At 47.0% G+C, this 27,150-nt stretch overlaps 1 protein-coding gene across 8 annotated transcripts in view; it reads right to left on the reverse strand.

Annotated features, from left to right (window-relative positions):
* Positions 1-203: 203 nt before the first annotated feature.
* The window catches only part of LOC121456268 (myosin phosphatase Rho interacting protein), a 130,063-nt gene continuing 103,116 nt past the window's right edge, over positions 204-27,150 (reverse strand). For 3 of the 8 annotated variants that reach the window (XM_041664263.1, XM_041664269.1, XM_041664267.1), the window contains 10 exons: positions 26,106-26,222; positions 19,834-23,637; positions 16,562-16,709; positions 15,361-15,478; positions 14,203-14,362; positions 12,774-12,893; positions 11,385-11,471; positions 10,625-10,787; positions 9,026-9,111; positions 204-5,387 (listed from right to left, as the gene is read on the reverse strand). In XM_041664263.1, coding sequence (XP_041520197.1) covers positions 5,316-5,387; positions 9,026-9,111; positions 10,625-10,787; positions 11,385-11,471; positions 12,774-12,893; positions 14,203-14,362; positions 15,361-15,478; positions 16,562-16,709; positions 19,834-23,637; positions 26,106-26,222 — 4,875 coding nt within the window. In that variant the 3' untranslated portion in view covers positions 204-5,315. The other 5 variants (XM_041664264.1, XM_041664266.1, XM_041664271.1 and 2 more) reach the window with 5 other exon arrangements.

A 27,150-nucleotide genomic window follows, 5' to 3' on the forward strand; every position in this document is an offset into this window, starting at 1 on the left:
TTCTAGACATAAAATATTGTGACTTACGTGTGAAAATGTAAATATCCTGAAAACAAAAATATTCTGAGAAACTGTAAAAGGAAAGCAGCAAGTGATAAAACTTAGATGACCAGCCCATTCTGGGATACTAGTAAGCTTATGACTCAGGACTTTAGGTGTTCTGGTCCTCACCCGGCTGAGTCAGCACCCATATGCATGCAGAGGGCAATGCAAAAATAGTTTATTATGATACAGTTCATGTAAAATCAAGCAGTATTTACACAATAAAAATGGTTAGCTACAGCCAAGGACTCTAGCTTGTCACACAAAGGAATAAATATTTCTACAAATTAACATTTCAGTTGTAGTGAACACCTCACACTGGACTGTAAGAACTTTGAGTTAGGGGATACTTTATCTGGAGGAAGGCCACACCCTGTGCACATACACTGAGGCCTAAACTGGTTCTGAACAGCTGTGCTCACAGCCTCCCTGGCTCAGTGAGGCTCCATTTTCTTCTACATATAATATTTAGTCTGGCGACCAAATTGTATCAGAACAGAAACTCAATACCAGGTGAGATGGCACAAGCCTGTGATTGCTGCCAAGTGGCCCTGTGTGGTGCTCTGTTCACAGACATGTACCCCAGCCCCAATCAAGCAGCTGTAGTGGGAGGTCACCTAAAGTTCTGATTGTCAAGGAGCCACTGTGACTGCGATACTTACAATATATTGTACACAGCACACCTACAGAAAGCCACACTGGTTAAGTACCACAGAACTGGTTTTGAATCCTGGTATTAAAACCAAAGGTAAAGCTTACAGTGATTTAAAATCCATTTAAATTGAAGTTTGTGATAGAAAACTAATACTGAGTTTAGTGTTCTTTACGATCTATTCCTAGCTAAAATAAAATTAGATGTGTGGTACGACTAACTTCTAAAGCAGAAATGAGCCAAGGGCATGTTGACTGGCAAGCTGGAGTGGGCTGTATCAGCTAGGATTCTTATAATTGCATGTCTTACAGCAAATGATGGTGGCCATGGAAGCTGTGCCAGGCCCACCTGTGACCCACAGAAATTGGAGAGGCCCTGAAGTCCTTCAGTTCTGAACTGTCCAGTTTTTAAACTCTCTACTGATGGGGCTTGCTCCTTACCAGTGTCACAGAAATATAACCAGGGAGCTTCCTGGACTCCAGCGCACTCTCTCTCTCTTTCTATCTGTCTCTCTTTCTCTCTCTCTCTCACACACACACATATACATATATATAGTCAGGCAGCTAGATAGAGACTGATGGCCAGGCTGCTCCTGCACAACCCAGCACTGCACTTCTATCAGAAGCTAGGCACCCAGACTTACGACCCCAGCCAGTTCCCCTAACAAAAACACTAAGAAACCTGAAGGCTGGGTGCCAAAAGTGCCTCATCTAGTCCTGGTTTTTCTTGAGTGACACTACCGGAGTCTCTGAGAACTTTGGGTAAGAACCAGGGCACTGCTAAGGGCTTGCTACAAGTGTGGGTCAGGTATACTCTGCAAAGCCCTTAAAAAGACTAGTTAATAACTCATTCTTTTTTGTTGTTTGGGTTATTTTTAGATAGGGTTTCATTGTGTAGCCCTGACTCTTCTGGAACTCATTATGTACACCAGGCTGGCCTTAAACTTAGCTTGTTTTTGCCTCCCAAATGCTGGATTGAATGTGTGAGCTACCATATCTCACTAACTCATGGTCTTCTGATGTCTGAGTGGGGTTTGCACTGAATCCAACACTGCCCTACACACCCCCTTAAAGGGATGTCTAGACAAGATGTTTTAGAAAAATGTGGCACTGAAATCTCTGTATCATGTCTCAGAAATACTTAATGTTACTTGCTGATATATAGGAAAGGCTGAGTGCTCCCTTGGGAAAGGCTGTATGCATCCCTGCACTGGTAGTCTATAGTGCTTTGCAAGGTGCAGGCCAGTCGGCTGGAAGGAAACTGTCCCCTCCACCAGCAGAGTGGGGACTGGGTATGCTTGTGCATTTGGGGGCTGAGTCTGCCTGTAGCTGCCAGCCAACTTTGGTGTGCAGTTTGCATCGGATACATACATAGAGGCAGGAGTGGGAAACTCCAGAGTTCTCCCTGATGTCAGGATGCATGGGACCTCTGGGTGCTTAATCTAGCCTGGTTTTGGGAGCCAGGGTATGGTTGGAGGTCAGAAGAAAGACCACTTGGTGTGTGGGACAGGCCTGCAGGTTCACACAAACAGTGCAGGCTATGTAGTATCCAGCCACTTTCCTCAGCACCAGATAAGTGCCAGCAATGAGGAGTTCTCTATAGTTCCAGGGTAGAAGTCAGTGCACCCTTTGTAGGGAAGTTAACAGTAGTACACATCCCATCAAATATCTTTCACACTAGTTTTTTCCTAGTTAAATCTCTCAGGCTCCTTTTTGACATATGTTCACAAGTGTGTTTTTTGTAATGCTATAGTTGAACCCTAGGCTAGGTAGGTGGTTCTATGATTATTAAGCTGTACATACCCTTAACCCATCTGTATTTTGAGTCAGAACCTTGTTACATAGTCTAGACTGACCTGGAACTTGGAGCCCTTAGTGCAAGAGTACAGACATACACCACTACACACAGTTCAGTACTGTTCTGATGGATCCTGTGGAGGGTCAACTCTGACTTTAGCTTTCTCTCAGTGAATTTACACATTCTCAGCCTTCTTCCCTCTGGATTTCCTTACTTCATGAGGTCCTGACCTCTTCTGGTATGCCTGAAACAATGGGCTTCCCATTATGGCCCTGGCTCTGTGGACACAACCACACTGGAAAATCTGCAGCCCCGTGTGACAAACATGCTCTCTGCTCAGCTGCTGGGCACCACACATGTGCAGGATGTAATTTAAGCATGTGCTCACATCGGTTGTCTAATGATGTCAGGTAGGTTCCTTGTAATGGCAGTTTGCTTGCAGATGCTGGCAGATTACAAATGTATATTTACAAGAAAATAAAATTCTGGAATAAATTTTAATGCTGCTCCCAACATGAAACGGAGAAAGCATGCCACTGATGTTTGGGCTGGGAGTAGCTTTGAGGCTTCTTGATCTATACTACTCCAAACTCAGCAAGCATCGTCTTCTACTGATGTCCGGACCAACTCTACTTGTACATTTGATGCCTCCTCTCTGGAATACACCACCTTCAGCTTCTTTCCAGGGAATGGGATGCCTGTTAAGGAGGTCAGGCAAAAGTGATCCTGGCACAGTCTGGGGGAAGGGAACTGACAGAGGACAGCAGAAGGCCAAATAAAATGCTGCAGTGGGCCTGCATGGCCACCAGGGACACAGAAGACCAGCTTCTTTCCTGGTTCACTTCTGCCAGAAGTTACTGCCAAGAAACTCAAGATGCACCCTGATTCACATTACTGCTCAGAGTGGCTTGGAGAGTGGGAGACGATCCAGGCATCCTTGTACTGTGTCAGTTCAGTATCTGGTCAATACACCAAACACCTATACATGAAATCAGCCCCAGAGCAGAGTTAACTGTATCATGGCAAAAGTGAGCCTTCAGTGGGAGCGTGAGTGGCAGATGAGATAGGTACAGCTTATCTCCCAACCCTTGTCTCTGACTCAAAGGTACTGTGTTTAGCAAAGGTCATGTCCAAGGGTTCTGAGGTGAAGAACAAAAAATGTTCTTTGACCTGTAGGCTTGTCATCTTCAGAAGGCTCTGTGGCACGGCAGGAAGATGATTTCACTGGGGCCACAGAGTCCCAAGGGCAGCAGGACATTGTAAAGGAACCACACCAGAGAGAACAGTGGTCCTCAACACAAAACTATAGCTCCTGAATCCCAGCCACGCACATGCTACTGTGTGGACCACTCTGAGCTCAAAACACTGTTTCACCAGCAACTTCTTTTCAACAGATCTGACTTGCCCAATGCTGCAAACATAAATGATAACTGAGCAGCATGTGCCAGTGAGGAACTTAAAAATCTGTGCAAAGGGGATGTACCTAGGGCTTGTCTGTTGGCCAGCAGTGCACTTGGATATGTCAAAAAGCAGGTATCTTGGGGTTTTGCCTGTCTACTTCAAGGCCAGCTGGACACTGGATGGCCTTGAACATCAAGTCCTGTAGAACTGACAGAAGGGATTCATACGTGAGTTGAACTTGTGTACCCAGAGACCATTTGACCCACTCAACACAAAATGGAAACTCGAGCCAGGGACTTGGGACTCAGGACAGTGGGATCTGACATGGGGCTCTTTTGTGTGCTGCATCTTATAGTATGATTTTTTTTTTTTAAATGAGAACAGAAATTTTAAGGAAACAACATTAGAATGCTTTGGGTAGTTTGAAAGGTTCTGTTCAGCTAGCTAGAAAAGCAAACTTGTTAGCACAGGCTCCCTGTAATGGCTCCATGAGAAGCAGACACCTCAAGGGAACCTCCCAGAGCTCAGACCGGAGTCCTGAGCACATGCATGTTGCCCTGACAACAGGTCTCCTCTCATCCCTTCCCCATGCAACATTGACAACTTCTTTTCAGACAGGTTAAAACCCAGCAGTTTCTCTCCTCTAGATGGCCCGGGGAAGGATCATCACACTTGACAAGCCTGAAGGTGCAGGCTGCAGGTCACCATTCCTAGCCACCAATAGACCAGGGTTATCATAGCAAGGGAGGCACGAGCGGAGGAAGGAATGAGAGGGGCCGGGGCTTTTGTGCAAGATTTAATAAAAAACCAAAATAGGATTGGTTGCTTTCAACATTTTCCAGGTTGTGAAAGATTTGCCAGGATTATCTGGGATATGGTTATAAGCTGCATCAGTGGGCCAAATACAAAATGCTGTCCTTTCAGGTCGAAAGGAAATGGGGGGCAGGCTGGACACTATCCAAGGCCCCTCCACAACCAGGCCAGACTAGAACATTCAGCGGAGAACCGCAGAAGCTCTAACCAGCAGGGGTGGTGCTCAGCTGTGTGTGGTAGAGCAGAGCCAATGGCAGGTCCCCACATGTGTAATCTGAGGCAGGCTAGCTTATTAACAGGCTGCTGTGCCTTAATACTGACAGTGAGTGTGGTGGAGGACAGGGGTCCTGCTCAGATGTCAGTGGGGAGCCCTCCCCACTGCTACTTGAGTGTGACTAATCCGAGAATACCATGGGAAAAGCTGTGATACAGACAATAAGTTGGAATCAACAGGGAAGGGATGGAGCAAACATCCCACACAGCAGTCTCTCATGCATCCATACCCACAGTTAATGATGGCAACAGTGAAAAGCACAGATGCAGATGAAAGCCACACTGGGCTTGTGCTGCCACCAGCTGGGAAGGATGTGTCAGGTGGGACAGGATGCAGTTAGTCTTTCTTCAAGTCCCTGGATTCAAAGAGCTTCAAGCGTTCCTGCACCGTCAGGCCTTCCTTCAGACTCTGGTGGAGACAGCAGGAGGAAGCAATTAGGTTCTGGTGAAGCAGAGGCAGTTGGGCTTCAGGAGTAGGTGCAGGTGCGAGGCTGAGGGATCCTGAGATTAGTGGGCATGCGAGGGCGGAAGGCCCTGAGAAGTAGTGTTACTGGAGTTTGCTTTCTCCTGTGGAAATTTACTTGGGTGAGATAAGGGAAAAATAAAGAGAAACAAGATCATGTGTCTACATAGTTCAACTCTGACCTTAGGGCTGGTTCTTCAGATTGACCAAACCATGGAAAACTTGGGCTGAGAACTGGAAACCTGGCCACCTGTCACTCTCCTGCATAGGGAGTATTCATGTCTTATTCCTTTGTCTTCATGAACTCATGGCCTTAAGACAGGTGCTCTCTTCTGGGACACCCTAGTGGCACCATATCTCTACAGCTCTGCCCCAGGCATCCCTGATGAGGCCACCAGATTTACAGATATAGCTATCAACATTCTACACTCACAAACACACACAACACCCCCCCATGGGGCCACCAGATATAGCTATTAATAACACCCCTCCCCCACAGACTTTCCTGTGTTCTTGGTATTGTTTCTTAAGTTAAACGACATTTACTAGCCGAAGACCACAATATTTACTACTTTTTCCTTAAACGTCTTTCCCAAAGCTTTCATTTCTGTGAGAGAAAAGAAACCCCAGTTCTTAGAGAACTCGCAATGAACTATTTCAGCATGCCCAGGTCTGGCTCTGGTTCCTCAGTACCAACTCTTTTGGCAATCAGCCTTGGTGTCAGACTCAGTCTGGCCAAGAATGCATGTTGTAGTAGGAAATGGGAAGCCAGGGGTGCTTCTGGAGGTTGAGGCCCAGCTTTAAGCAAGGAATGAAGGAGAATCTGGGCTATGTTTTGTGTCCCTTACCATCTTCCCCATAATAACTGAGCTTTTTGTTTGTTTGTTTGTTTGTTTGAGATGGGTTCTCATATAGCTGAGGCTGTCTTTTAATGAGTATTGTTTCTTATACTAACAAGTTATATGTATGTGAATACATATATATGTGAATTCCTGCTTCAGGGTATCCTTCAAGTCGCTCCTCCTCTTGAGTTCAGGTAGTTCCATGGCAGCCAGACTCCCATGTAGGTCTTTTGGCTTACCACCCGGCAACTGGAGCAGGCCCTGGATAGCCACAGTGGCCCTAGATGGCAACTAAACTCCATGGCAGGTGTAAGCCCAGTCACAGCACTTACTACCATTCTCAGAGCAGGCAAGACCCACTATCCCTTACACCCAGGCAGGGCCAGCTCTCTGAAGTCTCTGGCCTCCTTTCTGCCCTCAGGTACAGCCTTCAGGACTCGGCATCCCACACCCAGCCCATGACAACACTGAGGAGAATCCTCTCTGTTCAAGAGGTCATGTTGTGCTATGAAAGCTGACTGAGGTAGAAAATGAGAACAGCACCTGAGGGAGGTCCCAGTCTCTCTTAACAGGGCTGGTGGAACTCCAGGTGCACTAAGACCACATGGGCATGCTGCCACCATACGTGGCTGGCTTCTACTTGCCCAGAGGCCGGTATAAAGCACAACGATGGAGCTACGTCACTATGCAAATACTAACAAATCATGTGAGGAGCAGTTCTTTGGTCTCCTCTGACCTCCTAACAACCCAATGGCCTTTCCCACCTACCATGGCTCTAGTGACTCAGCACAGAGGAGCCCTAGCATTGTGTGACGAGTGTCCCTGCCAAGCATAGACACTCTCTCTATGGCTGTCTTTGTTATAGAGATCTAGCTAGAACGGAGATTCTTTGTTCCCCAGCAACACCACCAGCCAGTTACTGAGCCGTGTGTCTGTGTAAAATCATATGTAGGTGGTACATCTCACTGAATATTTTCCACATGGTGTCCTTCCTGGATATCCTTTTTATTCTGACCCACAGGCCTCACTTATTCACAGTGACCACTATGCTCTCTGAGGGCTCAAGGGGAAGAACTGAGTTTAACCCCAGGCTGGAGAAAATAGTCTCTAATACAAAAAGAATGAGCCTAGAAAGGCTTTCTCTCTCACCAAAGAAAAATTTTTTTTTTTAAAAAGTTTTAGGAAAAACCCTAAAATAAGTTTTTAATCTTGCTTAAATCATATCTGCATGTAGGTTAACTTGAGACTAGAGAAAACAAAACCAGACTGGTTCAAAGAACCAATGACATAGGTTGGTGGTGCACGCCTTTAATCCCAGCACTGGGAAGGCAGAGGCAGGCGGATCTGTGAGTTGTTGAGGCCAGGCTGGTCTACCGAGTGACTTCAGGATTGCCAGGGATACAGAGAAACCCTGTTTTAAACCCCACCTCTAACCCCCAAAAAAAGAGCCAATGTTAAAACTCTTGGGCATTCTCAATACTCTTCCCTAAGGCAAATGTGTCTCCTCTGAACCTTAAGCTAACGGCCCTTGCTGGAAAAGTGGGAGGGCTCATGAACCAGCACACCTGGGTACTACCAGTGGGAACAGCTAGCCAGACTCCTTGAGCTGTTAATATTGCATAAAAAAAGTCAACACAGCATCCCTAGCATTGACCTCAACATGGCCAACCCTACTACCTTCTATTGGGAGAGAGGCTTTTGTATTACATAGAGACAAAAACAACAAAAACCAGGTCATACTCAGCCCCATGTGTAAGGGCACCAGGCCCTTAGGAACAAAATACTTTCTCAGACTCTGCCCATGCAGTATTGATCAGTTCCACGCAGAACAACACAATGAGGGTCTGCTCACAAGCAACCTTGCTACTAACTGGATGGGTGAGGTCTTCCACAGAGCAAATTCCTTGCCAGAGTCAGTGGGTATCTGCCATCTCCCTGTAACTTATTTCCAAGAGAGGAGACATGAACTTGGTGCCGTGCAAATCACAAAGTATGCATGCTGGCTTGTGCCCTCCTGTCAAGCTGGGGAGGCCTTGGGTAGGCTCAGCTCTGTGAAGAGGTTAGAGTGCCAATTTCCAGGACAGTTACTGAGATCCCACGTGGAGACTATGTGTGTGTGTGTGTGTCTGTGTGTTGGAGAAGGATGAATGAAGATATTACACAGAGGTGTGCTATGGAGGTGTGAGCAGTGCATGCAGAGCCGCCTGGGCGGGTAGTGGGCAGAGTGAGAAGTGGTTTACCTACACGACAGGGGACTTGGAAGCGGGCGCGACTCAGTTATCCCATGAGACCTGCTCAATTACGGACTGTCAGAGGAAAGAGCAAAAATAAGACACACACACAATCAGTTCTAAATGCAGCATGCTGGCCAGGCCCTCTCCGCCCATCCTCCCAGAGACATGCCCATCTGAGAGCACACTGGGGATCACTGACTTCATCTTTCCCTGGCTGGTAGTGTCAGTGTGATAACAGGGATGTGCAGAGAACAGACATACAGTGGAACTAATGAGAGGTCAGATTACCCCACAGAAGGTGAGGATTAAGTCAGAATCCCTCCATGTCTTGCTTGAAGCCCTGGCACCTAGATGGTTTTGATGACATGGAACAGAGACACAGACATGGAACTTGAAGTCATTAGAATCATCCCAACAGGGTGACTACACAGGTAGGTTAGTGCCTGTACTGGCTTGACTTAATAGTATCCTCAAGCCCCACCTCAACTATAAGCTGGACCTCACTCACCTTGGACCTGATGTTCCTGAGTTGCCGGGTAACACAGGATCTGTCTTTTTTCAGGAAGTCAGGATTGCTTTTAGATTTCATTATGTCTGAAGGAACAAAAAGGCTCATTACTTTTGCTTTCTACAATCTTCTGAAACCAAACAGAATGTATGGGAGGTTCTAGGACCACTACTACAGTGCGCCAAGACATCTAAATCCAAGTAAATAACCAATCCAGCAAGTGCCGGAGCACTGGGGCCCCCCCCCAGTGTACATCACAACTCCTGAGTCATAGCACTGTCAACAGAGGATAGGATCTCTTACTTCTGATTTGGACCTTGACTACTAGGCAGATCAACTGGCCTCATTATTTCTAGCTTACTCCTGTCATACGATTGGTATCAAAGAAAATCAGACCAAATTTGTCTCATGACCCACCCCACCAAGAACAAAGTCCTTTCAGTGTCTTAAATACAGAAGACAAAGATGCACACTGGGTCGCACCACAGTATGTCATGGGTATGGGGCTTCCACGCTTATGCAGAAAGATGTCACAATTTCTCTTTACACCAATACAAAAATATCTCCCCGTCTTCCTAAGAACTACACACTGTCACTGTGCAGCTTCTAGTAATCCCAGCTGTCCATGGATGGCACTCTGCACCGTGTGGTGGACTGATGTCCGTGGATGGCACTCTGTGTACTATGTGGTGGACTGATGTCCGTGGATGGCACTCTGTGTACTATGTGGTGGACTGATGTCTGTGGATGGCACTCAGCACTGTGCACCGTGTGGTGGACTGATGTCCGTGGATGGCACTCGACACTCTGTCTGCAGATGTAGTACCCTATGCACACTTTTCAGGTTAGTTAGCATGGCAGGTCTAAAGCTTCCTCCTTCTAATGCCTTGGCTTCTTGGTTTTCTACCCAGGTGACTATGGTTATTACCTTTTACAGTTAGTTAGATTTTAAATTGTGCTGTTGTTGCCAGCTGTCTTCCAGAAAAGTGAATGTTTGTATCCTGCAAGCAATGTAGAGGACTTGTCTGCAGGCATGTGTGAGGGCTGTCGTGGTTACTGTTTTTGAACTTGCTAGTGAAGGAAAGCTGAGCTACAGGATATTATGGGACTTGAACAGATTTTTTCAGTTTGTGGGGCTTTTATAAAGAAAGGGTAACCACGAAGGTAAGATGAAATCATGAATTATCAGAAAGTGTCCAAAAGAATGTGGTTCTGCAGGTTCTTTTCAGTCTGTCCTGCACAGTGCCTGGATATTTTCAGCCAGCACAGAAAGAGGCCAGTTCCACTGTTCTCGAGAGGGTAGTAGGTTATCCCTCTGTTCAGCTTGTCTGTGGCCCTCAAAGACTGTATGGTAAAACATTTGAGATGAGGAACTAGCATGAACATCCCCTCCCTGCTGGAGTTTCTCAGAGACAGACTGTAAGACCCCTTGTTACTATGGAAGAAGCTCTGTAAAGCAGCTGCAAGACATGGGAGGAGAGGGTCAACCTGTGCGTGTGGGGTCCTTCAAGGTGATACGGGATGTCACAGGACATTAGAATTTTGGGGGTTTGACTCAAGTGTCAAAAAATCTTTACAAGTAGCACCCAGATTGCTCACCGTATCCTGATACAGTAGTGCCTTCAGGAGATTTCTCGCCCAGGGCCTCTGTGGCTGCTTTCAGCTGCTCTTTCAACCTGCTGATATCACAGTCAGCTTTGGCCTTTGCAATGCTGAGCTCTGTATAGATGTCTTTGTATTTGTCACTAGCATATTTCTTATCCTAGAGAATAAAAGGACAGAAATGAACAGCAGCTGGAGACAGGGGATCAGACTCATTCTGAACTTTAGCCTTGGGGCTGATGTGCTGGGAGAACTAACTGTGGCTTGGAAATGACCCTGTGTCCTCCGTCTCCCAGAGCCAAAGACTGGACACTAAAGAAAACATGTGGTGAACAGCTAGGACAGGGCAAGCTCAGGCAGCCTGCTGTGGTCCTGACTGCCAAGTCACTTCCTTGTGGGTGTTTTTCAGATTTTCTAAGTGATCTGATGATATCAAGGATTCTATCACTTCTTTCTGACTCCAGTCCAACTAGACCCACCTGAATGGTAGACCAAGCCTCACTTCACCTCCATGGCATTCTTCTCTGTCATTGCTCCTGTCCAAATGCATAGAAACCCAGGAACAACCACCACCTGACTAGGCCAGGGAGGCTTTCTTGTTCACTCCTAAGGTATATGCTTATATGCTGGTGTTTTAAGGGAACCTGACTTTGTGACCATGATCCTGTAGAGTGGCTTGCCGTGCCCCCAGAGGGACCTGGCCAGGCTTCCCAACATTTACCCTACCCTGCCCTGCCTTCAAACATGTGGCCCTTACCCGCAAGGCTGTCTGGAGTTCATCCTTGAGGGAGCTGATCTCCTGCTTCAGGTATTGTATTTCTGACTCTTTGACCCGCAACAAGACCTATAAGGAGAGAGAAAATGAGGCCTGGCTCTCAGAAACAAGGGATCCTGTAGTCTGTGCATACAAAGGTTGGCTTGCAGACAGTTGCTTCGCACACTGAGGAGGAGTAGAGAGCCCACCCTTGATGACACCCAACAGAACACATGATTTAAATACTGCCCAGTGCCTCTACAGAAATGGGGAAGAGAAAATACTCTACTAGGCACCCTAGTCTTGAGAACCTGAGGTCGCAGGCATGGGGACTACCTTGAGTTCCCATTCTTGCTTGCTCCCTGCAGCAGGAGCTGCCAAGGTCTAGACATATTGTTCCTATAGGAAATTTTGCCAAGCCTACTTAGCTCCTCCTGCTTACCTGTCAGTATGGTGTAGTCTGAGCGATCTATAAAGGAAAATTTTTTTTTTTTTTTTTTTTTTTTTTTTGGTTTTTTTGAGACAGGGTTTCTCTGTGGTTTTGAAGCCTGTCCTGGAACTAGCTCTTGTAGACCAGGCTGGTCTCGAACTCACAGAGATCCGCCTGCCTCTGCCTCCCAAGTGCTGGGATTAAAGGCATGCGCCACCATCGCCCGGCTATAAAGGAAAATTTTAACCTAATGGGGGCCTTCTTGATGATGCCCTACACCAGTGGTTCTCAACCTTCCTAATGCTGTGACCCTTTAATATAGTTTCTCATGTTGTGGTGACCCCCAACCATAACATTATTTCATTGCTACTCTATAACTGTAATTTTGCTGTTATGAATCATAATAAAAATATCTGATATGCTGAGACCCACATGTTGAGAACCACTGCCCTACACACATTAGAGTCTTTCCTTTATCCTTCCCTCTTTCAACATGTGTTTTTTGTTTTTTCCTTTTCTTTCTAGATTGCTCTGGAATCCCCTTGCTTCAGCCTCACAAGTAGTTGGGATTACAAGTGTACTCTACTGCAGAATGAGCTGTTCTGACTTAAAATGAACATCCTGGGCTGTGAGAAATTAATTCATGATAACAATCTGAGAGCAGCAACATTCTTGTAGCCTTGAAATGGGCCACTTTATGAAACCAGTCTGTGGGCAGGTAAAGGAAAGTCATCTAGAGGGCCCCTGCTCTTGCCTGTGGACCCGAGACTACCTGCTTATTTGCTATGCCTGGATGACTTTGGACCTTCCCACAGCTTTCACACATGCCAAGCCAGTATTCTACTACTGAATTCTACCCCGCTGGCCCTATCTTCAAATCTGGTCCCCAATGACTCTAAACTAAGGAGCTACTGTGTGATTCAGGAGCACTGGGCAAGGCAGTGCCTAGCTTCTCACAGTACCTCTAACTCGTAGGCATCCTTGCCCTGTGTGAGTGGTAACACAGTGGACTCGCTGCCACCATCTCCAGTCAGTAGTGTCCTCAACCGTGTGATTTCTGCAGCCAAGCGATTATTTAGTTCCTGGAGGACAATAACACAACAGTGACCGCCCACATACAGTTGCTTGGACACCAGAGAAAGTCATTTTTCACCAGTAGTGTGTAGAGACCTAAGAAGGGAGGCCACAAGCCTTGTGCATGTACAGCACCATGTTTAAGGTAGACATTTGAGGCTGTTACCACATAAAAGCTGTTCATATAGGCTATGTGAAAACTTAGGTTCCAGGACCCCTATTAAGCACCAAATTCTGTGGATGCTCAAGGGCCCCACAATACCTGCATACATCCTCCCATATAATTCGATTATCTATAGATTACATCTCATACCCAATACCAAGTCTTTTCTTTTTTTCTCAAGACAGTGTTGTGTTTCTGTGTAGCCTTGGCTATCCTGGAACTCACTCTGTAGACCAGGCTGCCCTCAAACCCAGAGATCCATTTGCCTCTGCTGCCCGAGTGCTGGGATTAAAGGTGTGTGCCACCATCGCCCAGCCATGTAATTCTTAAGTACCCAGTTGTACTGTATTATTTAGGGAGTAGTGATAAGAAAAAAGTTAGTATATGTCCACTGCAAATGCTTCCCCCCCCAACCCCGAAAATTTTCTATCTGTGGTCAGTCGAATCTACTGATTCACAACTCACAGCAGATGAGCAATTGTGTCTCTAGAGCTAAGATTCCAAGGACTTTAAAACCCTGGAGTCAGGAGGTGGTGGCACATCGCGAGGCAGGTCTGTGAGTCTGAGGCCAGCCTAGTCTGTAGAGTGAGTTTCAGAGCTGTTATACAAAGAAACCCTGTCTTGAAAAACAAAGAACAAAATAACCAATAATAAAAACAAAACAAAACAAAATCTCCAAACCCTAACCTTCTGGTGTGGGCAGTGTTATCTTGTCCCACTTGACCTCCTAAAGTCTATCCTGCGCTGTCCCTCCATTTCCTCAGGCCTCCTCCCTGGCTGAGAAGTGCTTTTCTTCAAGCCACCGCAGTGGTTCCGTGATCCCCAGGTAGCTCTGCCTACAGTCCGGAATGGCTTGACGGGCCAGAGAAGGCAAGCGTGATAGAGCTTGAGGCAGGCAAAGTAGGGTGTGTCAGAAAAGATTATACTGAGCTCAGTATTGCAGCCCAATCATTTGGGCCAGCTGGGATTCTAGTGAACCCCAGTTTCCTGAGGAACACTGAATTCTGAGAGTGTGACTTATAGAAATAAACATGAGAGGGTAAGTCCAGCCACTAGAGGAAGAAGACCCCAACCCTGAGATAAACCTGACCCGAGACTCTTTGCAGTCTCTGCAAAGGCAAATGAAGGTGAGGCTTAGTCTCTCTTGGCCTTACCTGGTTATGGGCATTGAGTTCCTGGTTCTCACGCTGGCATTGCCGCAGGGCCTGCCGCTCGGCCTCCAGCGCCTGGGCCAGGTGTGCATTCTCCAGGCACTTTTGGGAGTACTGCTCCGAAAGAACCTCCAGCTCCCTCTGCACTGACTGCAGCTCCTCCCTGCAGAGAGGGAATGTTCAGCCCTGCCCCCTATAGAACTGGCAGCTGGGTATTGACAGTACAATGTCTCCTCACAGAATGTCAGGAATACTTTGCAGAAATGACTCTGTCTTTCCTGAGCCATTTACAGCTGGCTTGATGGAACTGGGAGGCAGAGCCAGTCAGTCACTGTAACCACAGAGATCTCAGAGGTGGAAAGCATCCACTTGGGTGCTGTATCACATCATAGTACAGACATTCAGCACCAGGAAACTGCCCTGAAGGTACTATTTTTAGCATCCCATGTCCAGAAGGGCCAAATCCCTAAGAGAGCCAGGAAGGAACTTCCAGATGAGCCTCCAGTCCAGCAAGCATGACCACTGGATTTCCTGAGCTGTTGCTTTAGACCCTGGCATATTCCAGAGACCTTAGCAAAGTCTAATCAATGGATACCTCCTGTAACTAACCCTAGCAGTGTGACTTCTACTGAGGGAAAATTCACAAGTTGCTGTTTCAGTGCTGTACGTGGTGCTGTTTTGTGTGCAGTCAGTATGTGTGAAATTTCCAGAACACTAACTCTGGTCACTTTTGCCACAAACAGTTGTGGTATACCAGGCACAAAGCACCAGCCAGACCCTGGCTCTTTGTAAGGTACTGATACAGTAGTAGTGGTACAAACAAACGGGGATGGTGTCTGCAGTGAGCCCTAACACGCAGAAGGCATTTGTTTTATTTTAGAACAGGGTCTCCATATATAGCCCAGGCTGGCTTCGGATTTGTGGCACTCTTTCATCCTTAAAGTCTAAGTGTTGGGATCATAAATGTATGTCACCATGCCTCGCTTAAGTGATGGTCTTTAAATATCATTTGTTACATTTGTTTCTGTGCATCACAGAGATCAGTCTTAATTAACCCTTAGGTGTTTGTGCCTGAAGTGGGCTGTTTCAGATCTATGAGCTGTCTTAGGCTTGGGAAAGTAGCCCTCTCCTATGGGGCTCTCCTAGGGCTAGGTGACTCACAGGTACTGCCGCCTCAGGGCTTCAATGTCTGAATTGATGCTGCTGATCTGAGACCGCTGACTCTTCTCTAACTCCCGTTCCATTTCCTCCCGGTGAGCATTCTTCATGGCTTCAATGGCTGCAGAAAAGACATAGTCCCTTAGCACCGAAATCTAGCACAACTGACAGTAGCTCTTTCTACATTATCCCTCCACAAGGCCAAGGGCAGGTTGGGTGATGCCTGCTTCCTGTTGGCACCAACTACTCAATAGCAGTAGGACTCCACAGGAGGTTGGTCTATCACAGACTGACCCTCTGGGATAAACAAAGGCTGAGAGAATTCACAAACTAATTCCCTTGAAAGAGCTATAGATGTGTTTATGTGATATTAGAAAAACTCCACAATGATCAAATAAATGTCAATGTTGTACTCATGCATGGGTTTTTAAATAAGAATGTGTGAGAGCCGGTTACTTACTTTCCTGATGCTAAAATAAGCCACCATACCATCATTAAATCATGTAAAGAGGGGCAGGGCAGTGGTGGTGAACGCCTTTAATCTCAGCACTTGGGAGGCAGAGGCAGGAAGGATCTTTTTGAGTTCAAGGCCAGCTTGGCCTACAGAGCTAGTTCCAGGACAGCTAGGGCTGTTACACAGAGAAACCCTGTCTCAAAAAAAAAAAAAAATCATGAAAAGAGAATGCAACATGAGATGGGTGAGACACACTTGCTGGGGCTGTGTTACAGCATATTCACGCTCTTGTGAAGAGTACTCCAAGTGATGGATGCTTGTTGGGGGCCTGAGTGTCACAATCAGCTGGAACACTGGCTCTCAGTTTGGAGATTCTCAAAAGGCTTCTCAAGTTATTCCTTGCCTCACTTTGAATCTTCTAATACCTCTCTCCAAAATGAAGCTTAAGGCTAGGGCTGGTACTGATTTGGTCTAGCACCTGCTGGACACGTGCAAGGCCATGTGCAATTTCCAGCAACACAAAAACAGGGTGGGGTAGTTCATTTCCCTTACTACAGCACTGGGTTCAAGGTTATCCTCACTTATATAGGGAGTTAAAGGATGGCCTAGAATAGAGACCCTGCCCACCCATACCCACCACCACAAAGAGGAAACTTCTATCTCAGGAAAAAACAAGGGAAGGCCAATTCTCTTCTGAACTATAGGTTTGGCCCAAACACAGGACCCCTGTACTCCTGGACTTAACCCTACCTGAGATGGTGGCAGCTGTCTCCTCAGCCAGGAGGCGGTCCTTTTCCTCCCGCAGCTTCTCTAGCTCCCGCTGGTGTTGCCTCTGTAGGTCTTCAATCTTCTTCTGGTGTGTCTCTTCCATGGCAGCAAAGCCTCGCTCACATGTAGCCTGTGGAATGGAAGAGGGCTTATTGGTTTCTCTTTGCCTCCAAGTGGCTGTCCCGTGTAATAAATAAGGCAGCGACCTGCTTGGTTCAAGAAGTGATATGGTCTCAAGATATGGCTGGAACTTCCAGCATCAGGTACCAAGTCTGTATGTAGCTATACACCCCTTTTTTTCTGGGACTGCGTGTCATTACAACCAAATGGCACATGTACTGCCTATATTGGCTGGAGTAGCAGACATACTGGATTGTCAACAGGGACAAATTCTGACAAATGTGATAGTTGGAGAGAGTGAGTCCATCCTGAAACAAAGGGTAGAGAGACTGGAGAGTGCAACCCATCCACTGTGGGCTGGGATAGACACGACCTATTTTTGGGAGCTTCAGCTCAAGGGTATCCACCCTGGAGCCGGAGCAGATGCCAACATCTTTCCTGCCATCCTATGCTTTCTCCTTTCCTCTCTTTTAAAGGAGAACAGAGGCATGCTACCCACTGAGAACCGTACCACCTTACCAAACAGAACAGACATCAACATGTAAGTCCTAAGGAGAGTTCCCATTCCCCACAGCCATGGAGCCCAGCTGCTCTCTCCAACCAAGCAGTAATGCATGCTCTGTGTTCCACCTGCAGCTTACAGCTACTTTGAATGTGGGTCACTATGTCTAAACTTGTGACAGCCACTTCTGAGAAGAACAGGCTTTCTGATAAAACAAACAAATAAACAAGCTAATAGAATGTGGCTCTAACTCTGTGCTCCTAACTCATTGTTTTGCTAATGGATTCAAGAAAAGATACCAAGTTCCAACCACCATGCTTTGACATTTCTTACTGATCCTCACAGTCACTGTGGGGCTTCTGGTCAGCAACTTTAAACTCCTGCTCACATCCTGGAGCTGACTGCAGAGGGTGCTGTACTAGTTACCTTCTCCACATAGCCTAGAGATAATCTTACACAGCCTGTTTACTCTGCCTGCAGTGTGACACAGCACAGAATGTTCACTGAAGAATATTCCGCTTGTGGCAGTCAGTGCTCAGAATATTTTGGATTTTGGCTTGTTTCAGATTTTGAGTTCCATGTAATGGATGTCAATCCTATGGGAAGTCTTTTCCATCTTATTTGGATTTGAGCATTTTGGAATACACGAAGAAGACAGGGTGCAAAATTTCTATAACAGAAACACTGAGGTGTTTTTAACAACCAGGTTGCTTCTTTGTTAACTGTATTATGTTTGAAAATTGTTACTCTGTAAACCAATTAAAAAAATTTGAGTGTGTATGTGTGCATGGAAGCCACAATGAGGCTTAACTTCGAGTGTTTTTCCTTAATCACTTCCACCTTACATAGAACCTCTCATCTGAACACAGATTTTGATTCAGCTATCTAGCCTAACTAGTTTTCTTTGGGAAGCCATTGCCTCTATCTGCTATGTGCTAGAATTACAAGGGGGCCACACCATATCATGCTTACCCAGCATTTACATAAGTGCTGGGGATGTAAAGTCCTGTTCTTGTGCTTGCTGGAAAGTTCTTTAAACACTGAGCCATTTCCCCAGCTCCAAATTTTAATTTTTAAACCATCCCTAGAATCCAAAGTTCCTTACTAAGATGCAGACTCCTGGCTAGTGGTGGTGCAGCAGCAGCAACAGTCCAGGCTCCCTTCTCTGGGCAGAGATCCACAGAGAGAAACTGTTCCCAGCTCAGACAGTCTGGTCAAACACACTGCATGTGTCCAGCTGTGCCACAAGTCCTACAGAGGGCTTGATGTTCTTGGGCACATATATATGCTCAAGTCTGACGCTTACTCTCAACTTGTACCTTTTGTTTCTAAGGCATTTTCCCACTAGGTAACCTGAACCCAGCACAACCATTCCGACATCTTGCTAACTAACTGTGATGTTGCCAGGCCTGGACCCACCCTTCCCAGGCTGTGGAGGTGCCTGTAGATGCAAAAAGGAGCAGGCAGTGGTGGCCCAGGCTCCCCACAGGATCACTGAATACACATTTTGAAAATTTCTCACAATGCTTAATGGTTTTTGTTCGTTTGTTTTTTGGTTTTTCAAGACCAGGGTTTCTCTGTGTAGCTTGGAGTCTGTCCTGGAACTTGCATTGTAGACCAGGCTGGCCTTGAACTCACAGAGATCTGCCTGTCTCCTCCTCCCTAGCGTTGGGATTAAAGGCGTGCACCACCACTACCTGGCGCCTAATGATTTTTAAAAGGTCTGGATGAAACCAGGAAAAGAATGGTGAGCAACAGTGCCTCAGGTGCCTCATCAACCTCTCCTGTGTATTTGGTCAGTAGCTATGTGGTCACCCAGAGGCAAAGGAAAAGCACCAGCATGAATACACCATTGTTTCCCTTCAGTATGGAGGAAAAGGGTGCTGGGAAACAGTCCCAGACACCCTGCTGTGCAACAGCTGTGATACTAAGGCAGGAACAGTGACCTGTAAAAAGACCCGATTCAGGGACCCTTGGGGCCTATATACCTTCTAATGGGGAAGAAGATGAAGACACAGCTACCAGGCCACCTCTGGAATCTAAGAGATGGTCAGAACCCTCCACAATTATGCCCAGGCAGCACACACAGTGTAATCTAAGATAAAAAAAAGTGATGTCCACAGAAGCATGACAGGTAGCCGGTGAGGCAAGAGTATAGGAAGGCCTTTCTCAGACACAGTGCCCATCCACTGCCAACTCTTCCCTGGGAAGCCTGGCTAGACAAGAATGCTTACTGCTTTGCAAATATTGCTGTGCTGTGAAGTCCTAACTCTGCTCTCTGGGAAGAGTCACGTGGTGGCTGCCGTTCAGAGGTGTGAGTCAGTCCTTGGACTAATGCCTTAACTTTGAAGCCAGAAGGGATTCTGTGAGGGTAAGGTGAAGGGTGTGGAGAGTGCCCTGGAGGCATGGACAGGCAAGGAAGACCTTACTCTACTTTCCCACAGGGATGCTGCTTTCCTTGCCAATTTCCCTTCTGGGCATGAATACAGAGGAGAATGATACTCAGTTATGCCTGTATAGCAGTTGAGAGCTAAAACTATTTCCTATTCCACTAAGACCTTAGTTGCCCAGAATACCCCTTTCTTGTATCACCAAAGAGAATTGGCTCTGAAAAATAAATGGTGCTAAAGACCTTGAGGCTCTCAAAGTCCCGCTGGTACTTCTCCCGCAAGGTGGCCACATCACCCTCCAGCTCTTTGTGGCCCAGCTCCTCGCGCATGACGTCCATTTGGGCCTCCAACTCCTGGATACGTTCTCGTAGCCCTGTCATCGATTCAGCCTCATCCTTGGCTGTTGGCACAGTTCTGGGTTCAGATGGCCTGGGAGCCAGTGGGGAATCTGGGTGTGAGGGTTGGCAGAGGCTGAGGGCTCCCCGCAAGTTCCATATGTAGTGTTCCTGCAAGGCCCTGAGCTCCTCCTGATGGACAGCCTGTAGCTCCCGGACCTTCAGCTGGAATCTGTCCTCCAGCATCTTCATTTGCTGCACATGTTGCTGTTCCATGGCCTGCCTGTCTTTGACTGAAGCATCTAGCTGGCTGAGAACCCGGCTACGCTCAGCCTGCAGTGTATTTTCGGTGTGGCTCAGTTGCTCTACCATGCACCTGATCTCCTCCTCATATCTGCCCTGCAGGGCAAACATGTTTTCACTATGTTTGCTTTCTGCCTCTTGTAGACATCTCTGTTGATGATCCATCTGGCTCACCTTGGCCTTGAGCTCAGTGTTTTCCTTTTCAATGAGGGAGATCACCTTCTGGTACTCACTCTTCTGTTTCTGGAGAAGTTCTTCATACTCCTCCTTCAGGGCTCCAACTGCTTGTGCACGCTTCTGGCAAGAGACCCCTGTGGCCTCCTGACAGGCCTTCTTGTAAAACCGCAGCTCCTTTTCATATTCCAGCCGAATTCTGCATGCTGCATAACACACCTGAGCCTGAATAATTGCATCTTGAACCAGTAATGAAGAATACTGACCAAGGCCCTCTAGACAAGCATTGTATGAGAGATGCTGTGACATTTGCAGAAGCCTTTGGCAACCCCCTAGTTGCTCTGTGGGAGGCAGGGCTGGTAAGGCAGCTGAAATCTCCTCAAGGATGCTAGCCTTTTCCCTCAGCTGCCGGGCCAGCTCATCCTGAATGGCAGCAAGGACTTCAGGGCTCTGATGGAAAGCCTGCAAAGGCTCTTGGGAGCCATCTGTGCCTGGCCTCAGTACCTCTCCTAATGGGCTCTGGTCCCAGGATGTTTGTACTTGGTCCTCCCTGCCAGCTGGATGCCTGAGGGTTTCTAAGATCTGCTGTATTACTCTTTCAAAGTCTGGGGTTTGGTAGGCTCCCAAGATTTCTCCCAGCATGCACTTGTGCTGCTGTAGGGCTGCCTGGGTCCCCTGTAGGGTCTCCTGTATGCTCTGTAGCCTATGGTGGAACAATTCTCTTAATGATTGTGTGGCATAGCTGAGCTCTGCACGAATCCATGTGGCATCAGCCAGACTTTGGGAAATATGCTGCTGCCTGTCTCCTGACGTGCAGGCTGCTTCTTCTCCCAGTGTCCCTAGGTGCTTACTTAGGGACTCGACCTGGTTCCAGAACTCACCATTCACCAGTACCTTCTTGGCCCAAATCTCCATTGGAGCCCCAGCAGAGAGGGCAGTACTTTCTTCCTTCAGAGGCCACTCCCCTGACTGAGTAAGCTCACGGAGAACACCATACACATCTGAAGTGGTATTCTTTAGAGAGTCAGCAATTTGGTTGATGAGTGAGGCCTCCAGAACTATCTGAGCAGAAAGTAGCTTCCTATGTTCCTGTTCATTCAATATGGGCTGGTAGGGCTCCTGAACATGGGTTGCCAGACCACTTTCCATGGGATGCCTTGTCTCTTGCTCAGTCTGCGTCCTGATGTCTGCTGGGGATTCCCAAGGCTGAAGGGCCTTTATAGCACTCACAAGCATACTCTCTATGTTAGCCAGGGAGGCTGCACATGCATCCTGTCCCTCCTCCTGGTCAGCAAATGGCAGAGACCTTAGCTTTTTCCAGCAGTTTTCTAAGCATGTCAGGGCTTGGCTATTTTTGGCTTGGAAGTCTTCCAGCTCCCCAGAGTGGTGTTCAATGTTTGTTGCCTTCTCCTGTCTCTCTTTCTCTAGCTGAGAGGCCAGTGCGCTAGCCTGTAGTAGGCTGGCACGGAGTTGCTCCCTCAACTGTGCCTCAGTGCCAGCCCACTGCTGGTGCAATGCAAGCAATGCCTCCTGACTCTGGCCCTGCTGGCTCTCCAGCCTCACGGTCACGTCTTTGAGTTTCTCCTCTGTGACATAGAGCTTTGTCTCCAGGGAGTGGATTATAGAGATATATGTTTCAGCATCTGCAGCTGCAGGGAGTGTGCTAGGGGTAGCTTCTGAGGACACACTGTCCTCTGAGGGTGACTGGTCCTGGCTGGTGTCTGATGATGTGCTGCTAGTCCAGGCCTTTGCACAACCCTCAGGGTGTATGTATCTTTGGCACTGGATTGTGGAGAACCGGATTCTTGGCCTTTTTACAGGTGCTCCCTGGTCAGACTTAGAGGTGCTTTGCAGATGCCCATCCCTGTCAGGCACATCTGCAGACTTTGGGGGTACCGTGTTCTCCTCTCTGCTGGGGCTACCACTGTTACATTCTTCCCCTAGGCCAGCACCTGGGTCTTCATCCTCTGGCTGTGAGTGGGGAAAGCCTGGAAATACTCTGGTGACTGAGCCTAGGGGCAAAATGCCACGGTCCTCCTCCGTTTGCTCTGCCGTACTCTGAGGCCCTTTGGCATCCTTTGGAGAATCACTTACAAATCTCCTTAGACACTCTTCCTTTTCCTGCAGCTTAATTTCTGTTTCCTCTAAGCTACTGCCCAAGGCAATCATTTTAACCAAAGCCTCATTAAGGTCTTGGTCTTTCTTTTCTAGAACTCTCTCATGTGCTTCCTTAATGTGCTTCAGTTCTTCTTCCTTTTCTCTCAGCAGAGTGCGTACACTCTGTAGCTGGATAGAGACCTTGTGGTGTGAGTGCTCTAGGTTCTGGTAGTCAGCTTCTCTTCCCCTCAGCTTCTCTTGGAGCTCAGCCACATCCCCATCAGACATGGCCACACGTTCCATGAGTTCTTGGAATTGCTGCTTGATGAGATCCCGTTCATCATGGAGGCTCTGTACGTGCTGGGCTAACTGGCGGATGCTAGCCTCCCGGGCTTCCAGCTCTTCCTCTAGCTGGTGCACCTGCTCACTGCCTTTGCTTGTTTCATTCAGTTTCTCTTTCTGAAGGGCCTCCACCTGCTGCACATGGCTTTGTAGCTGGTCCTCATAGGCACTAGCCTTGTCCTCTACCTCCTTGAGGTTCTGCAAAAGTGCCTGCTTCTCCTGCTCACAGCTCTCCAGTAACAATGTGTAGTTCCTCTTCAACTTCTTCTCCATCAAATGCTGGGCCTGCTCACTGGTACCTAGCTGCTGGCTGAGCTCAGCAATGCATTCCTGCAGCCTCTGCACCTCCTTCTGTCGGTCCTTTTGCAATACCTGCTGCGTTTCTAGGTCCCTCAGTTCTTGTGTCTTCTCTAGCAGTAAGGCTTCTGTACTTTTGAGTTTCTGCTCACTGGCCCTCAACTGGCCACTCAGCATGGCCTTGCTGTGCTGCCATTCCTCCAGTTGCTCACGAACTTTGCCCTGCTCCAGCTTCAGCTCACCCTTGAGCTTGGCTAGAGCCTGCTCCTTAAGGGCCAGTTCTGCAGCTGCATTACCAAGTCTTGCTTGCAGGGTTTGAATCTCAGCCTCATGGTGCCGGATTGCATCCTTGGCCTCCCCATAGCTATGTTTCAGCGTCTGAATCTGCTGGGTGATGAGCTCTTGTCGCCGGCACTGAGCTTCCAGCTCACTTTGGAGGTCTTGGTTGACTCTATGGAGCCTCTGCCAGGCACCGGATGGGGAAGTGGCCACTTCAGTCTTAAAAAAACCGATTAAATACTGGTTAGTAACACTCAGGCCACCCTGTTCTGAGTGTCACACCTCTGGCCAGGATCAATCATAGAAAAGTTCCTTGGTGGGTTTGGCTTTAATCCTTTGAACAACTTTTTTTTTCTTCATTTAAAGAAAAAAAAATCAAATTAATGTGGGTTTTATTTAATTGTTTTTGGTAAATATAGCTGCTTCCACATAAACAGAACACATGGGAAAAACATCAAAAAACAGCTCTAATTGAACAGCATCTAGAAGAAATAAACCAAATAAAGCTGAATAATGGAACACACTGAGAAGTATAACGGAGACCGAAGGACAAAAGGACACCGCATTTGCTTTACAAAACAAAGTATGTGGTTCTAGACCACATATTTAAAGCAGCACAGGGCATAAGGCACAAGAAAGTGACGTCACTTCCTTCCATGATAGGAAGAGAAGGAAGGCAGGTAACTACTTGAGAGATGTCAGCAAGGTAACATTGGAACATTTCCTTTAGAAAGCGTAGTCAGGCCTCCACCGTAAGGAGAAAACTAATCTCTACCTGCAAGAAGACAGAACAGGGGGAATGCAGATCATGAAGCAAAATGTGGTAACAAAACAAACCTTCATAAAGCTCAAAATAAGAGTGAAACATGCAAAACCCAAAATAAAACACAAAACTCCTCAAACTGAGAGACACACAAAAGAGACAGAACTAATATAAAGCAGGGGAGACAACATGGATAAGCCAGGAAAGCCCCACCTAGAATCTGGCCTGCCTAGGCTCCCGCAGTCTAGTGGTGGGGAAGCCACAGATGTGACACTCAGGTTAAGTTCCAGTTCCACACCATGTTCACCATCCAAAGCATGCAGGCCCCTCCCAGCAGTTAGCACAGCACCCTACCCGAGCTTGAATCTCTTTGCCCTCAGTGTCCCAAAAGGCCTCTTTCCCCTTCTCACTTTTGACTATAAGCATTTCCAAAACTCAGGGGTAATCATTATTAGATTTGGCAGGAAGTTGGCCCAGGTGCTGACCAACAGGGCCTTCAGTGTAGAAGCACATACTAATCCATGTAAGATACACAAGGTAGCAATGTGCAAAGCTCTTTGGCAGTGTCTTTACCACCATGTCTGAAGTCAAGTTTTATAGGATGGACCCAACAAAGGCTTAGGAAAATGATCCTTAAATTAAGGATGGCCTGAATGAATAACCCAAAGCTTTCTGAGTAGGCTGTGTAGAAGGAAGATGCCTGCTATGGCCAGTTTGGGGCAAGGTCAGAGTAGGCTAGCAGTGAGTCTACTGGAAGGGAAGAGGTGTGGTAATGTGGGGTAAGCAAGGGACACATGCAGCAGTGGGAGGGATAGGCATGAAGGTAAGGTAGGCCCTGGTTGAGGAGAGGAAAGGACTCCAGGTCCACTTGTAACTTGGTAACAAAGACTGAGGTCAGTGCACAAGGGTCTGGGCATGTCAACAGTGAACTTGGCAGGGATTTTGGGTCTTTGAAGACACTAGTTCTAAATGACACAGGCAGGGGGTTGCTGCTGTAAGAGCGGCAAATGCTTCTGGGATCAGTGGCAGAATCAAGACTAGAACCTAAAACCCTAACACCACTCTAAAACCAATGCCTTCTCCTTGGCCTTTTCTGGGAGCTTCAATTCAATTCTACCACCCTATTCCACTATCCCTAGTACTTATTTGTTGATTTTCCCATCAGCATGACAGTACCCAGGGTGAGAATATGTCTACTTCATGTCTCAGAGCTAGCATTGATCCTAGGAAGCCAGTTATAGGATAATACATGCCACCTGTCTTCAAACAAAGCTTCCCTGAGACTGTTTTTTGACATAACCATATCAAGGGTACTCTAGGGATCTGAATGCAGCAGGATTCTGGAAGACACCTCAAAAGGAAAAGGACACTGGCTTTGGGCTGTTAGCTCAGCACCTAACTGCCATAACTTTTACCTCAATCCTGGTTGGGTTAGAATGGCTAGGTGGTCATATGTCCTCCTGAAAGTCAGGCTGGTTACAAAGGAATGGTTAGGTGGGTGGTGGGGCAGGTCTAGCTCCACCACTAACTTGTTGTTGTCCTAAGAAGGCACTTGGCTTGCTGTCTTGCCCAGCTTTTCAGTATATGTACAATAGGCCAATCTTACTATAATGAACACAATGAGAAATGAGATACAGATACATGGTTTTCGCAAAAGCACAACATCTAGAAAGTCTAAAGGAGAGATTACCAAAATGATTTCATGACCAAAAGAAAATCCTTAGCTGTAGAGATTTGGTACACATCCCCCCACATCACTGTCCTAGTAGCAAGGAATATGTACAGAATATCATAGCATTAGGAACCCTTGTCCTTGTTGACCAGAGCTCTGCCATGTTTGCACATTCCTAGCCTGTGGGCCTGAGCAGACCTTTCACACTGAAGCCCCTGGGTGCACTGATGACTGGGTAGATGCCCACCCTACCTGCAGCACATAGCCCTCCCGGGCACTCTGCTCTCGGCCCAGGGCCACCCTTAACTGGTCCTGCAAAAGCCGATTCTGCTCTAGAAGATCCGAGGCCTCTTTCTGGCTCTGCTCCAGCTGTTGGTGAAAATAAACAAATACATACACTTCACAAATAGGATGACAATAAGAAAAAGCAACTGACCACAGTGGCCATACAATGGGCTCTTTCACTAGCCTCAGACATCTCACTGGACAGGCATCATATGGAACTGAAGGGTCCAGCTCAAGCTGCATATCCAATGAGAGGCCTGAGGCCAGTTAAGAACTCAGTATGCCAGAAGCCTTATTTTATCTTATTTTTTTTTTTTTTTTTTTTTTTTTTGTTTTTTGAGACAAGGTTTCTCTGTGTAGCTTTGGGGCCTGTCCTGGAACTAGCTCTTGTAGACCAGGCTGGCCTCGAACTCAGAGATCCGCTTGTCTCTGCCTCCTGAGTGCTGGGATTAAAGGTGTGCGCTACCACTGCCTGGCCCAGATGGCTTATTTTGATAGCCTAGAATTATGCAAGTTTGAATTACTTAATTTCATTTTACCTATAATATTTTATTAGTGGAGATAGAAAATGGAAAAGCCAGTGTTGGTGCTAGTGATCTATCAAGTTCCTACATTTAACAAAACAGAAAAAAAAAAAAAATGAAAGAGGCAAACATTTTGCTTTGTTTTGACAATGCCGGGATTGAAGCCAGGGTTTTGTGGATTATGGAAGTGCTGTAACATCAGGGCCATATCCCTAGTCTCCTATATAATATAGTATCTACTAATTTTATACAGAAACAAAATTTCATGGTAGGGAACTTTATGCTTGTGTCACGCTGATACTAAGTCTTTTGGACTTTGGAGCACTTGTAACTTTTGGAGTAAGGATACTCATATTTTAACTCTTTGGTCATGGAACTCACTAGCGAAGCATAAATGTACATGCAGATGTAATCTGGACACATTCTATAAGAATCATATACTATGAACACAGGGGTTAGCTTAGCTGTGTATCAAGATGCTAGAATGC

This window comes from Microtus oregoni, unplaced genomic scaffold, assembly GCF_018167655.1.
Source record: "Microtus oregoni isolate MIOR12 unplaced genomic scaffold, Mior012 000015F_ref0000493, whole genome shotgun sequence".
Classification (NCBI taxonomy): domain Eukaryota; kingdom Metazoa; phylum Chordata; class Mammalia; order Rodentia; family Cricetidae; genus Microtus; species Microtus oregoni.